Source organism: Scyliorhinus torazame, chromosome 2 (genome assembly GCF_047496885.1).
Source record: "Scyliorhinus torazame isolate Kashiwa2021f chromosome 2, sScyTor2.1, whole genome shotgun sequence".
NCBI classification, from domain to species: domain Eukaryota; kingdom Metazoa; phylum Chordata; class Chondrichthyes; order Carcharhiniformes; family Scyliorhinidae; genus Scyliorhinus; species Scyliorhinus torazame.
In genome coordinates this window covers 360,442,597-360,458,031 of record NC_092708.1, presented here as the reverse complement: position 1 = coordinate 360,458,031, position 15,435 = coordinate 360,442,597, and the positions used below count along the sequence as shown (strand labels likewise).

Sequence of the window (15,435 nt, the reverse complement as noted above, 5' to 3'; positions counted from 1 at the left end):
CCCCATCATGTGCAGTGTACTCCCCACTCCCCCATCAAATGCAGTGTACTCCACACTCCCCCACCATGTGCAGTGTACTCCCCACTCCCCCATCATGTGCAGTGTACACCCCACTCCCCCATCATGTGCAGTGTACTCCCCACTCCCCCACCATGTGCAGTGTACTCCCCACTCCCCCATCATGTGCAGTGTACGCCCCATTTCCTCATCATGTGCAGTGTACACCCCACTCCCCCATCAAATGCAGTGTACTCCCCACTCCCCCACCATGTGCAGTGTACTCCCCACTCCTCCATCATGTGCAGTGTACACCCCGTTTCCCCATCATGTGCAGTGTACACCCCACTCCCCCATCAAATGCAGTGTACTCCCCACTCCCCCACCATGTGCAGTGTACACCCCACTCCCCCATCATGGGCAGTGTACACCCCACTCCCCCATCATGTGCAGTGTACACCCCATTTCCCCATCATGTGCAGTGTACACCCCACTCCCCCATCAAATGCAGTGTACACCCCACTCCCCCATCATGTGCAGTGTACACCCCACTCCCCCATCATGTGCAGTGTACACCCCACTCCCCCATCATGTGCAGTGTACACCCCACTCCCCCATCATGGGCAGTGTACACCCCACTCCCCCATCATGTGCAGTGTACTCCCCACTCCCCCATCATGTGCAGTGTACACCCTACTCCCCCATCATGTGCAGTGTACACCCCACTCCCCCATCATGTGCAGTGTACTCCCCACTCCCCCATCAAATGCAGTGTACACCCCACTCCCCCACCATGTGCAGTGTACACCCCACTCCCCCATCATGTTCATTGTACACCCCACTCCCCCATCATGTGCAGTGTACTCCCCACTCCCCCGTCATGTGCAGTGTACACCGCACTCCCCCATCATGTGCAGTGTACACCCCACTCCCCCACCATGTGCAGTGTACACCCCACTCCCCCATCATGGGCAGTGTACACCCCACTCCCCCATCAAATGCAGTGTACTCCCCACTCCCCCATCATGTGCAGTGTACACCCCATTTCCCTACCATGTGTAGTGTACACCCCACTCCCCCACCATGTGCAGTGTATACCCCATTTCCCCACCATGTGCAGTGTACACCCCACTCCCCCATCAAATGCAGTGTACACCCCACTCCCCCATCAAATGCAGTGTACTCCCCACTCCCCCATCATGTGCAGTGTACTCCCTACTCCCCCATCATGTGCAGTGTACACCCCACTCCCCCATCATGTGCAGTGTACTCCCCACTCCCCCATCATGTGCAGTGTACACCTCACTCCCCCATCATGTGCAGTGTACACCCCACTCCCCCACCATGTGCAGTGTACACCTCACTCCCCCATCAAATGCAGTGTACACCCCATGACACCATCATGTGCCGACTACACCCCACTCCCCCATCATGTGCAGTTTACTCCCCACTCCCCCATCATGTGCAGTGTACTCCCCACTCCCCCATCATGTGCAGTGTACACCCCACTCCCCCACCATGTGCAGTGTACACCCCACTCCCCCATCATGTGCAGTGTACTCCCCACTCCCCACCATGTGCAGTGTACTACCCACTCCCCCATCATGTGCAGTGTACTCCCCACTCCCCCACCATGTGCAGTGTACTCCCCACTACCCCCTCATGTGCAGTGTACTACCCACTCCCCCATCATGTGCAGTGTACTCCCCACTCCCCCACCATGTGCAGTGTACACCCCACTCCCCCATCATGTGCAGTGTACTCCCCACTCCCCACCATGTGCAGTGTACTCCCCAATCCCCCATCATGTGCAGTGTACACCCCACTCCCCCATCAAATGCAGTGTACACCCCACTCCCCCACCATGTGCAGTGTACACCCCACTCCCCCATCATGTGCAGTGTACTCCCCACTCCCCCATCATGTGCAGTGTACACCCCACTCCCCCATCATGTGCAGTGTACTCCCCACTCCCCCATCATGTGCAGTGTACTCCCCACTCCCCCATCATGTGCAGTGTACTCCCCACTCCCCCATCATGTGCAGTGTACACCCCACTCCCCCACCATGTGCAGTGTACACCTCACTCCCCCATCAAATGCAGTGTACACCCCGTGACACCATCATGTGCCGACTACACCCCACTCCCCCACCATGTGCAGTGTACACCCCACTCCCCCATCATGTGCAGTGTACTCCCCACTCCCCCATCATGTGCAGTGTACTCCCCACTCCCCCACCATGTGCAGTGTACTCCCCACTCCCCCATCATGTGCAGTGTACTCCCCACTCCCCCATCATGTGCAGTGTACACCCCACTCCCCCATCAAATGCAGTGTACACCCCACTCCCCCACCATGTGCAGTGTACACCCCACTCCCCCATCATGTGCAGTGTACACCCCACTCCCCCATCATGTGCAGTGTACACCCCACTCCCACATCATGGGCAGTGTACTCCCCACTCCCCCATCATGTGCAGTGTACTCCACACTCCCCCATCATGTGCAGTGTACACCCCACTCCCCCACCATGTGCAGTGTACATCCCACTCCCCCACCATGTGCAGTTCTATGTACACCCCACTCCCCCATCATGGGCAGTGTACACCCCACTCCCCCATCATGTGCAGTGTACACCCCACTCCCCCACCATGTGCAGTGTACACCCCACTCCCCCATCATGGGCAGTGTACACCCCACTCCCCCACCATGTGCAGTGTACTCCCCACTCCCCCATCATGTGCAGTGTACACCCCACTCCCCCATCATGTTCATTGTACACCCCACTCCCCCACCATGTGCAGTGTACACCCCACTCCCCCATCATGTGCAGTGTCCTCCCCCCTCCCCCATCATGTGCAGTGTACACCCCACTCCCCCATCATGTGCAGTGTACACCCCACTCCCCCACCATGTGCAGTGTACACCCCACTCCCCCATCATGTGCAGTGTACACCCCACTCCCCCACCATGTGCAGTGTACACCTCACCTCTCCAACTTGTGCAGCGTACACCTCACCATCTTGTGCTGTTAACACCACATTTCCACTGCATTTAAGGGCGGCACGGTAGCACAGTGGTTAGCACAGTTGCTTCACAGCTCCATGATCCCAGGTTCGATCCCCGGCTTGGGTGACTGTGCGGAGTCTGCACGTTCTCCCCGTGTCTGCGTGGGTTTCCTCCGAGTGCTCCAGTTTCCTCCCACAGCACAAAGATGTCCAGGTTAGGTGGATTGACAATTCTAAATTGTCCTTCGTGTCCAAAAGGGCTAGGTGGGGTTCCTGGGTTACGGGGATAGGGTGGAGGCGTGGGGTGCTCTTTCCAAGGGCCGTCGCAGTTTCCACGGGCCGAATGACCTCCTTCAGCACTGTAAATTCTATGATTCTATGCATTTTGTAGGCTTGTGAAATTTGAGTTTTAATGTTGTAGCTCACAGTTTTTCCATTTCCATAATTATTTTATTAATCATTGGGACTGACTGTAACTGGCTGAACTTGATCGTAACAGGGCAGGGCCGATCTCAAATGGGGTTTGTGAACTTACCTTCCCTAATCAATCCACCACCACCTTGAAGGGCCTTTCTGGTGAAAGGCAGGAATGCTGGATTGTTTCTCTTTAAAGCCTCTTTACGAAGCAGCTTGGTGTTTGTGTGATTTATGATGTTTCTGGAACTGCTGCTCACTGGACACTTACTTTGAAGTTTAAAGTCTATCTGATTCAATCAAGAATCTGTTTGTTTAAACAGACAGCGTTATCCACTTCTGACGTCCCAAAGCTCGTCCACCATCTACAAGGCACAAGTCAGGAGTGTGGTGTGATACTCTGCACTTAACAGTATGAGTGCAGCTCCAACAACACTCAAGAAGCTCAACACCATACAGGACAAAGCAGCTCAATTGACTGGCATCACATTCAACATTCACTCACTCCACCCCCAACGAACAGTGGCAGCCGTGTGTCCAATCTACAAGATGCACCGCAGAAACTCACCAAGTCTCCTAAGCAGCACCTTCCAAACCCACAACCGCTACCATCTAAAAGGACAAGGGCAGCAGATACCTGGGAACCCCGCCACCCGGAGGTTCCTCTCCAAGCCACTCACCATGCTGACTTGGAAATATATTGGCGTTCCTTCACTGTCACTGGGTCAATATCCTGGAATTTCCTCCCGATGGTGTACTACCCTTAGTGTTGGGTGAGGTTACTGAGTTATGGGGTTAGGGTGGGGGAGTGGGCCTAGGTAGGATGCTCTTTCAGAGGGTCGCTGAAAGCTCGATGGGCCAAATGGCCTCCTTCTGCACTGTAGCAATTCTATGGTTCTAATATTTTTTAAAATCAGGAAGTTGAATGATAATATTTTACTTTCAGATAAAAAGGACCTGATATTTACAATCCAAAGCTATCAAGAGAAATTAATAATTTTGGTAAGTGTGTACTGCCACCTCGTGCTGGGGATTAAAAGAGCAGGTTTGGTCTTTGCTTGTTCATAAGTATTCTGTAATACTATGAGAAGAGCGCCTATATCCACGACTATAACATCGGCCATCTTTGCCCCTATCCCAGTATATCTACCAAAGCAACCTTAATCCATGCTTTATGTTAGATGGGGTTACTGGGTTACAAAGATAGGATCGGGGCGTGGGCATAGGTAGAATGCTTCTTTGGAGGGTCGGTGCAGATTCGATGGGCCGAATGTCCTCTGTCTGCGCTTGTAGGGATTCTACTAAAAAGAAATGTAGTTACCTCCAAACTCGCCCAATCCACTTCTCTCCAGACCAGCCTCCCTCTTTCCATCTTGTGTAAACCTGAACTCACCCAAAACTATGCTCCCATAGCCTAACCTGATCACTAATTACCCGGTCCACCAATGCCTTTAGTTTCATATCCCCACTTTCAAATCCCTACCTGTCTCCCCCTGTCTCTCTCTAACCAGTTACAAAACTGTTTTTAGTAGCTGCATGTTTCTCCAGCTCGTCTCCTTGCGCCCCTCACCTCCCTGCTCTGAGGAATTCCACCCCCACCTCTTCTCCTCTAAGATGCACCTGATAACCAACCTCTTTGACCAACCTGTCTTCTAATATCCTCTTCTTGGGATCAGTGTCAATCATTGTCCGATGATGTGACTGTGAAGCCCACTGGGACATTCGCCTGTGCCAGAGGTGCCATACAAATGCAGGTTGTTGGTGTTGTGGTGGTGGGGGTGCAGTGCAAACACTTTCCCACAAAGTTATGAATACCTTGTAACTCACACCACCACCTCAAGACCACAAAACCACTTTCCTGTCTGAGCCTTCAGTGTGGGACAGACTTCACCACGCAAACACACAGATCTCTCTCCAGGGATCTGATGGTCACACACTCATTCTGTGTGATACTAACAAGGGCAGAGGGCTAGCATCTCGGCAAAGACCACAGACAGTCACATTACTACAGGCTGGCAGCGTCTGTGACCAAAACACTCAATGCAACCATAGACCAAAGGTCAAGATGTGTTTTTCACACTATCCCTTTAATGTGTTTTGATATAGTCACATTTACCCTGGACACACTCTCAATTGTTCCCTTTGATGGGTTTCCATTTACAATAATGACGACGAGACAAGAAGCACAGTCCCCAAAGACTGTATTTACATTCATTATAAAATGTATAAATAGCACTAGTTTTTAAAAATAGTCCATACTGAAGTATTTAATATGCCCTAAATTACCGAGAAAAATATATTGAAGCTATAATGAAGGGTGAGATCTGAACCCTGACCCTTTGTTACCCTTTCAGGCGCTCACTAAACGGCGGTCAGGTTCCAGGATTTCCTGCTTTATTTCCATCGGCTTTCAAGCTTTTTGCATCTTTTTCCTTTGGATTCTCAAGGGAGAAAAAAAAAAAATCGCAGCCAATCACTTTGTTGAAAGGAATTCAGGGGGACGGGAGGTTCTTTATCGGTGGGTTTGTTGTTTGCTCTGCCTGGTCTATCTGCTTGTATATAAAATAATAGTCTTTCCGCGGCTGGCTCTTATGGAGGATGTTCTTCAGACGGTGAGGTATTGCCTCAGCGGCCAGCTGCAGGCTCTTCTCCTCCACCACAAGATGCAGGTAGTGGCCCTCGCCCTCCGGGACGCCAAACTTGTCGGCGCACTGACTGGACAGCTTGTCTGCGGTTGTTTCTGCGCTTACACCAAATGTTTTGATATTGGATCCAAGCTCCAAAAAGGACACGCTCAGGAAATCCTGAAAAAGACAACAGGGATTAAAGCAAGATAAGTAAAAGGCTCAAGTGCAGCAAGCTGTCCCAGTCTTGGCCAGTAGAGGGAACCGTAGACCGCAGCTGGAATCATTCCAATTCTCTTCCAGCACCTAAAGCAAACTTTGGTCTGCTTCCATAGCTCGTAATTCTCAGAACACGAGCCTGTTGCCAGAGGCTTATAGCATGATGTATGTGGGCGCCGCCCCACATACATCATGCGTGGCTGACCAGGAGTCATTGGCGTGTTTGGAAGGATTTGCAGGTTGACACTCAACCCATTTGGCCACGTTATGGACACACCTTCCTTGGCTGTCAAGTCCTGGGGCGGGACTCGAACCTGGAACTTCAGGCTCAGAGTCAGGGTCACAACACAGTGCGCCACAAGACCCCCTCATTTGCCTGCATTATATTTTCGGCATCAGGAGCGTTGAGTCAGTTTTTAAAATCAGCCTCCATTGATACCAGTTTTAACACCCCAATTGTTAGACCAGGCTGAGATCAGCTAAACAATCACAGAGCAAGAATTTGAAGTTGGGACCTTATGGTGTGTGGGGCCACATATTACACCAGAGAAGGTATTTATGTTACACAGTCTATGAATGGAAATATGAAGAAACATACACGAGGAACAAATGTTCTGTTATCTTGCATGCTGCAATGTTACATACAATGTTTGGCTGCTTTAAAAGCTTTTTGTGGAATTGAGCGTTTCTGAGATTCTGTCCAAGAAGGCAGCATGTGAACAAGGCCATTCAGCCCCTCGCGCCTGTTCCTTCGTTTAATAAGATCATGGCTGATCTGATGGTAACCTCAAATCTACCTTCCCCTGATAACCTATCACCCTCTTCTTTACCAACAATCAGTCCACCTCTGCCTTAAAAATATCCAACGACTCCGCTCCCACTGTCTTTTCAGGAAGAGATTCTCAAAGACTCACGATCCTCTGAGAGAACAAAATTAGCCTCATCCCTGTCTTAAAAAGGAAGACTCTTTGAACATAAATAATGACTATATATATATGTATTTCCAAACCAATGCACCATTCCTTCTGATGCCAAAGCAGTGAATGTTGAGGCGACTACTACTGGTGTGCTTTAAGACCATGAGGAAGTCCTGCTACGGGCACATGCACTGTAACTGCTCAGGCTGTCCAGGATTCTCTGCAAATGTCACTGAGCTCAGTGTCTCAGACGTGGGCTAGATATGTAATACTTTATACTTACTCGAGAATTGTTACACTGATTAATTTCCATGTCAACACCATAACTCAACCTGCCCACACCCACACAGAGTACCCCCCCAACCACCCCCGACTTGACTGCCCAACACCTGCTCATCCCCCAGATCCACTGACCCAATTATTCACCCCAAAACCAACCTCCTATCCCCTGACCATCCCCAAACCCAACCTTGCATCCCCTGACCATCCCCAAACCCAACCTCCCATCCCCTGACCATCCCCAAACCCAACCTCCCATCCCCTGACCATCCCCAAACCCAACCTCCCATCCCCTGACCATCCCCAAACCCAACCTCCCATCACCTGACCATCCTCAAACCCAACCTTCCATCCCCTGACCATCCCCAAACCCAACCTCCCATCCCCTGACCATCCCCAAACCCAACCTCCCATCCCCTGACCATCCCCAAACCCAACCTCCCATCCCCAGACCATCCCCAAACCCAACCTCCCATCCCCTGACCATTCCCAAACCCAACCTCCTATCCCCTGACCATTCCCAAACCCAACCTCCCATCCCCTGACCATCCTCAAACCCAACCTTGCATCCCCTGACCATCCCCAAACACAACCTCCCATCCCCTGACCATCCCCAAACCCAACCTCCCATCCCCTGACCATCCCCAAACCCAACCTCCCATCCCCTGACCATCCCCAAACCCAACCTCCCATCACCTGACCATCCTCAAACCCAACCTTCCATCCCCTGACCATCCCCAAACCCAACCTCCCATCCCCTGACCATCCCCAAACCCAACCTCCCATCCCCTGACCATCCCCAAACCCAACCTCCCATCCCCAGACCATCCCCAAACCCAACCTCCCATCCCCTGACCATTCCCAAACCCAACCTCCTATCCCCTGACCATCCCCAAACCCAACCTTCCATCCCCTGACCATGCCCAAACCCAACCTCCCATCCCCTGACCATCCCCAAACCCAACCTCCCATCCCCTGACCATCCCCAAACCCAACCTCCCATCCCCTGACCATCCCCAAACCCAACCTCCGATCCCCTGACCATCCACAAACCCAACCTCCCATCCCCTGACCATTCCCAAACCCAACCTCCTATCCCGTGACCATCCCCAAACCCAACCTCCCATCCCCAAACCCAACCTCCATCCCCAAACCCAACCTCCCATCCCCTGACCATCCCCAAAACAACCTCCCAACCCCTGACCATCCCCAAACTCAACCTCTCATCCCTGACCATCCCCAAACCCAACCTCCCATCCCCTGACCATCCCCAAACCAACCTCCCATCCCCAAACCCAACCTCTCATCCCCGACCATCCCCAAACTTAACCTCCCATCCCCCGACCATCCCCAAACCCAATCTTCCATCCCCAAACCCAACCTCCCACCCCCAAACCCAACCTCCCATCCCCAAACCCAACCTTCCATCCCCAAACCCAACCTCCCATCCCGTGACCATCCCCAAACCCATCCTCTCATCCCCAAACCCAACCTCCCATCCCCGACCATCCCCAAACCCAATCACCCATCCCCAAACCCAATCTCCCATCCCCAAATCGAACCTCCCATCCCCAAACCCAACCTCCCATCCCCAAACCCAACCTCCCATCCCCGACAATCCCCAAATCCAACCTCCCATCCCCTGACCATCCCCAAACCCAACCTCCCATCCCCAAACCCAACCTTCCATCCCCAAACCCAACCTCCCATCCCGTGACCATCCCCAAACCCATCCTCCCATCCCCAAACCCAACCTCCCATCCCCGACCATCCCCAAACCCAATCACCCATCCCCAAACCCAATCTCCCATCCCCAAACCCAACCTCCCATCCCCAAACCCAATCTCCCATCCCCAAACCCAACCTCCCATCCCCGACAATCCCCAAATCCAACCTCCCATCCCCTGACCCAAGCTCCCATCCCCGACCATCCCCAAACCCAACCTCCCATCCCCTGACCATCCCCAAACCCAAGCTCCCATCCCCGACCATCCCCAAACCCAAGCTCCCATCACCGACCATTCCCAAACCCAACCTCCCATCCCCAAACCCAACCTCTCATCCCCAAACCCAAGCTCCCATTCCCGACCGTCCCCAAACCCAACCTCCCATCCCCAAACCCAAGCTCCCATGCCCTGACCATCCCCAAACCCAACCTCCCATCCCCAAACCCAACTTCTCATCCCCAAACCCAAGCTCCCATCCCCGACCATCTCAACCACCTGCCTACTTGCTCACCCACTTGCTCACCTGCTCATTCGCTCACCCACTCATGCTCTCGGCCATTCACTCACTCACCCGCTCACTCACCTGCTGACTCACTCCTCACCTGCTCACCTGCCCACTCACTCGCCCACTTACTCACTGACCCGCTCACCTGTTCATGCACTCACCCACCCACTCAGTGACCCACCCACTCACTCCTCCCGCCTGCTCACTTGCCCACCCACCCACTCATCCACTCGCTCACTTACCCACCCACTCATTCACCCACCTACTCACCCACCCGCTCACTCATCCGCCTGCTCGCTCACTCGCTCTACCGCTCACTCACTCACTCACTCACTCGCTCACCTGCTCACCCCACCCACTCACTCACCTGCTTACCCACTGATCCGCTCATGCACTCACCCACCCACTCACTCACCTACCCACTCACTCACCTATTCACTCACCCACCCACACCCACCCACTTGCCTGCCCATTCACCCGACCATTCACTCACTCATCCACCCACTCACTCACCCACCCACCTGCCCACCCATTCGTCTGCCCATTCACACACCTGCCCACTCACTCATCTGCTCACTCACTCACCTATTCACTCACCCACCCATCACCCACCCATTGAAAAACTTGGAGATCTTTACCTGAATATTGTGGTGAAACAGGGGAAATGGGGGCGCTGTTCTCATGGCTGCTCCATCTTCACCAGTGCTCCCTGTGATTGGCTGAGCTACAGAATGGCAGCAGCAGCACAGACAGGGAGACCCGGCTGGAGGGATGTAACAAGATCAGGAGCAGTGATAGAACCATAGAAATGGTACTGCCCAGGAGGCCATTCGGCCGATTTGTCCATGCTAATCCAAAGACACCCAGGTGCCCTTTCTAATCCCATCTTCTAGCACACTGCCCATAGTCCTGTCTCTTACAGCACTGCCCATAGTCCTGTATCTTACAGCACTTAATGTGGAGATCCAGGTATTTTTAAAAGAGTTTAGGGTCCTTGTCTCCACCACCAACTCAGACAGCGAATTCCAGACACCCACCACCCTTTGTGTGCAAAGGGTTTCCTCGTGTCCCCTCTCATCCTTCTGCCACTTAGCTTGAATCTATGTTCCCTGGTTTCGAACTCTCTGCCGAGGGAAACAGGTTCCCCCTGTGTACTCTTTCTCTACCCCTCACAATTTTGTACACCTCAATCATGTTACCCCTCAGCCTTCTCTGCTCTGAGGGAAACAACCCCAACCTCTCCAATCTCTCCCCACAGCTACAATTCTCCAGCCCTGGTAACATCCTAGTAAATCTCCTCTACACTTTCTCCGGAACAGTTACATCCTTCCTGTAACGTGGCGACCAGAACTGTACACAATACTCCAGTTGTGACCTCACCAGTGTCTTATACAGTTCCAGCATTATATCCTTACTTTTATATCCTGTACCTCTGCCAATGAGGGAGAGCATTCAATTTGCCTCCTTTAAAACCATATCTACCTGCACTGCTACCTTTACGGACTTGTGCACTTGCACGACAAGATGTCTCACTTCATCTACCCCTCTCAGTATAGTCCCGTTTATTGTATATTCCCTTTTACTGTTTGACCTCCCTAAATGCATTACCTCACACTTATCAAGGCTGAACTCCATCTGCCAATTTCCTGCCCACATCACCATCCCATCTATATCATTTTGGAGCTTTCAGCCTGATATGACCATCAATTCACTCAAGGACTCGTGTCGGAGTAAAACAGTGGTTTTAATTACCGATTAACTTTGCCTGCCTGCGACTGGTACATACTGAGGACAGTCCCACAGGCCAGCTACTCTTATACTCCTTCAAAGGGGCGGAGCCATGGGCTGAGCCCGTACATGCTCCAACATCCTCCAACATCTCCCCCTGTGGGTGAAGCCATACAATGGCCCACAGATAAAACCCACAGGGTTATTAACATAGAAGATAACTGGTGAATTAACTGTATTTACATTCACCACAGTCACCCCTTGTAAAAAAATAAAGTCCGGCGGGGGTGATGGGTCACAAGTTCAGCCGGTCTGGCGCCCGGATCGTACGCTGCGACCGCCGAAGCACTGGTGTTGCAGCCGCTTCAGGTGGCTGGGGAAGTGGGCCCGGTGCAGCCCCAGGGGTGGACTCCGGGAGCGGCCCTCCCTGAGCTTCATTCCTGCGGACTGGTGTGCCGGGTGGAAGGGAGCGCGGGAGCAAATGGGCGCGGGGGCGCTGGGCATGGGAGAAAGAGTGGGGTACAGCGTGGGGAGTACTGTGGACGTAGTGGTGGCGGAGCCTGCAGGGGCAAGGTCTCGGAGGGAGACGGTAGCCTGTCGATCATCGGGGTGCTCCACATATGCGCAGTGTGGGTTTGAGTGCAGGAGCTGGACCCTCTCTACCAGGGGATCGGTCTTATGGGTCCGAACGTGTCTCCGGAGGAGAACCGGACCCGGTGTCATCAGCCAGGGTGGGAGTGAGGCCTCTGAGGTAGTCCCCCCAGGGAAAATAAACAAGCGGTCATGAGGAGTCTGGTTTGTGGCCGTGCAAAGGAGGGACCTAATAGCATGGAGCGCATCGGGGAGGACTTCCTGCCAGTGGGAAACCGGGAGATTCCTGGACCATAGGGTCAGTAGGACGGTCTTCCAGACCGTCGCGTTCTCCCTCTCCACCTGTCCGTTTCCCCGGGGGTTGTAACTGGTAGTCCTGCTCGAGGCGATGCCTTTACTGAGCAGGTACTGACGCAGTTCGTCGCTCATGAACGACGAGCCCCTGTCGCTGTGGACATAGTTGGGGAAACCAAACAGGGTGAAGACACTGTGCAGGGCTCTGATAACAGTGGGTGTGGTCATGTCGGGGCACAGGATGGCAAACGGGAAACGGGAGAACTCATCAATAATATTGAGAAAGTAGGTATTGCGATTATCCGAGGGGAGGGGCCCTTTGAAATCGATACTGAGGCTTTCAAAGGGCCGGGATGCATTCACCAGGTGGGCCTAATCTGGTCGATAGAAGTGCGGTTTACACTCCGCACAGATTTGGCAGTCCCTGGTTACAGCTTTGACCTCCTCGGTGGAGTAGGGCAGGTTGCGGGCCTTGATATAATTGGTGAGCCAGGTGACCCCCGGGTGGCAGAGATCGTCGTGGATAGCCCGTAGTCGGTCCTCTTGCGCACTGGCGCATGTGCCGCGGAACAGGGCATCTGGGGACTCGTTGAGCTTCCCAGGACGATGTACTATATTGTAATTATAGGTGGAGAGTTCGATTCTCCACCTCAAGATCATATCATTCTTGATTTTGCCCCGCTGCGTATTGTCGAACATGAAGGCTACCGATCGTTGGTGGGTGACGAGGGTAAACCTCCTACCAGCGAGGTAGTGCCTCCAGTGCCTCACGGCTTCCACGATGGCTTGAGCCTCTTTTTCGACCGAGGAGTGGCGAAGTTCAGAGGCGATGAGGGTGCATGAAAAAAACGCCACCTGTCTGCCTGCTTGGTTGAGAGTGGCGGCGAGAGCGACTTCTGATGTGTCACTCTCCACCTGAAAGGGGACGGACTCGTCCACCGCGCGCATCGCGGTTTTGGCGATGTCCGCCTTGATGCAGTTGAAGGCCTGGCGGGCCTCGGCTGCCAGAGGGAAAAAGGTGGCCTTAAATAGTGGGTGGGCTTTGTCCGCATACTGGGGGACCCACTGGGCGTAATAGGAGAAAAATCCAAGGCACCTCTTCAGGGCCTTGGGACGGTGAGGGAAAGGGAGTTGCAGGAGGGGGCGCATACGGTCAGGGTTGGGCCCTAGGACCCCATTCTCCACAACGTAGCCGAGGATGGCTGGCCTGGTGGTGCGGAAAACGCATTTCTCCTTATTATAGGTGAGATTAAGTTTTTGGGCGGTTTGGAGAAATCGGTGGAGGTTGGCGTCGTGGTCCTGCTGTTCATGGCCGCAGATGGTGACGTTGTCCAAGTACGGAAACGTGGCCTGCAGCCCGTACTGGTCCACCATTCGGTCCATTGCTCGTTGGAACACCGAAACCCCGTTCGTGACGCCAAAAGGGACCCGGAGGAAATGAAAAAGGCGGCCGTCTGCCACAAACGCCGTGTAGTGGCGGTCCTCCGGGCGGATTGGGAGCTGGTGGTATGCAGACTTCAGATCCACCGTGTAGAACACGCGGTAGTGCGCAATCTGATTTACCATGTCTGCAATCTGGGGTTGCAAGGGGGTACGCATCGAGTTGCGTAAACCGGTTAATGGTCTGGCTGTAATCAACCACCATCCAGAGCTTCTCCCCGGTCTTGACGACCACCATCTGAGCTCTCGAGGGGCAATTGCTGGCCTCTATGACTCCTTCCCGCAAGAGACGCAGGACCTCAGACCTAATAAATATTCTGTCCTGCATGTTATATCGCCTGCTGCGAGTGGCTACTGGCTTGCAATCAGCGGTGAGATTAGCGAAGAGGGAAGGAGGGTCGACTTTCAGAGTGGCTGGGCTGCACATAGTGAGTGGGGGCAGGGGTCCGCCAAAGCTAAGCGTCAGGCTCTTGAGATTACATTGACAATGGAACCCTAAAAGGAGGGGGGCGCAGAGGTCTGGGAGCCCGTACAGCTGGAAATTACTGTACTCAGCGCCCTGTACCACTAAGGTTACCGTCGTGCACCCTCGGATTTGTACCGAGTACGACCCGGAGGCGAGGGAAATTGTTTGCTGCGCTGGGAATATCGGGAGCGAGCAGCGGCTTACCAGATCCGGGTGGATGAAACTCTGGGTGCTCCCGGAGTCGAACAGGCAAGGTGTCTCGTACCCATTAACCCGGACGGCCATCATTGAGCTCTTGAGGTGCTTGGGTCGCGACTGGTCCAAGGTGGCTGCGCTGAGTTCAGGGTAACCGGCAGCGTGATCGGCTGTGCTGGGGTGGCCCCCCGGTGACTGTCCGAGCAGGTCGTACGCGTCGAGCAGCGTAGCAGATGGCGCCCAAGATGGCGGCCCCTGTTGATCAAGCGTGGTGGGCGTCGAGGAAGATGGCATCCAAGATGGCGGCCCCCATGGACCGCACGTGGCCGGCCGCGTGGGGGAGGATGGCCAAAATGGCGGCCCCCGTGAGTCGCACGTGCTGTGCGGAGTTGGCAGCCACGCTGCCACATTGCGAGGTCTGCGGGCCTGAGAGTCGGTAGTCCGGGTCTGAGAGTTCGCGTGCTTAGGATTGGCGAGGCAGACCTTGGCGAAGTGCCCTTTTCGGCCGCAACTTGTGCAGTGCGCGTTGCGGGCCGGGCAGTGCTGTCGAGGGTGTTGAGGCTGGCTGCAAAAATAACAAGGCAACCCCCTATGATGAGCGGGTGGGCGAGCAGCACAGGCCTGGGGTAGTCTCTGGTCGGGAGCCCATGAGGGGTCGAGTGTTCGGCCAGAAATGCAGTGAGGCTCTGGAAAGCGACCTCCAGTGAAGTCACCAGTTTCACCGTCTCGTCCAGGTCCTGGGCCCCTTTCTCTTTTTTTTGAAAATATATTTATTCAAATTTTTGAACAAACTTTCAACAAAACCCCCCCCCAATAAGAAAAAGAAACAAAAACACAACAAGCAAAAATTATACATTGGATTTCCCCCAAATACAATAACCCCCCACATAACAGTAGAAAACACAAATAGGGAAACCCCCCACCTTAACCCAAACGCCACCCCAAAAGAACCCCCCCTGGCGCAAGAGGAGGAAAAATTAACCCTACTCAGGGCATCAGCCCATAGACCCTCATCTATCTCCTCCCCAAA

The 15,435-nt window shown here is 53.7% G+C and overlaps 1 protein-coding gene across 2 annotated transcripts in view; it reads right to left on the bottom strand.

Annotated features, from left to right (window-relative positions):
• Positions 1-5,480: 5,480 nt before the first annotated feature.
• rin3 (Ras and Rab interactor 3) overlaps positions 5,481-15,435 on the bottom strand; it is a 161,378-nt gene continuing 151,423 nt past the window's right edge. For both annotated transcript variants that reach the window (XM_072492338.1, XM_072492347.1), the window contains one exon: positions 5,481-6,224. In XM_072492338.1, the coding sequence (XP_072348439.1) occupies positions 5,913-6,224 (312 nt within the window). In that variant the 3' untranslated portion in view covers positions 5,481-5,912. The remainder of the gene's footprint in view (positions 6,225-15,435) is intronic.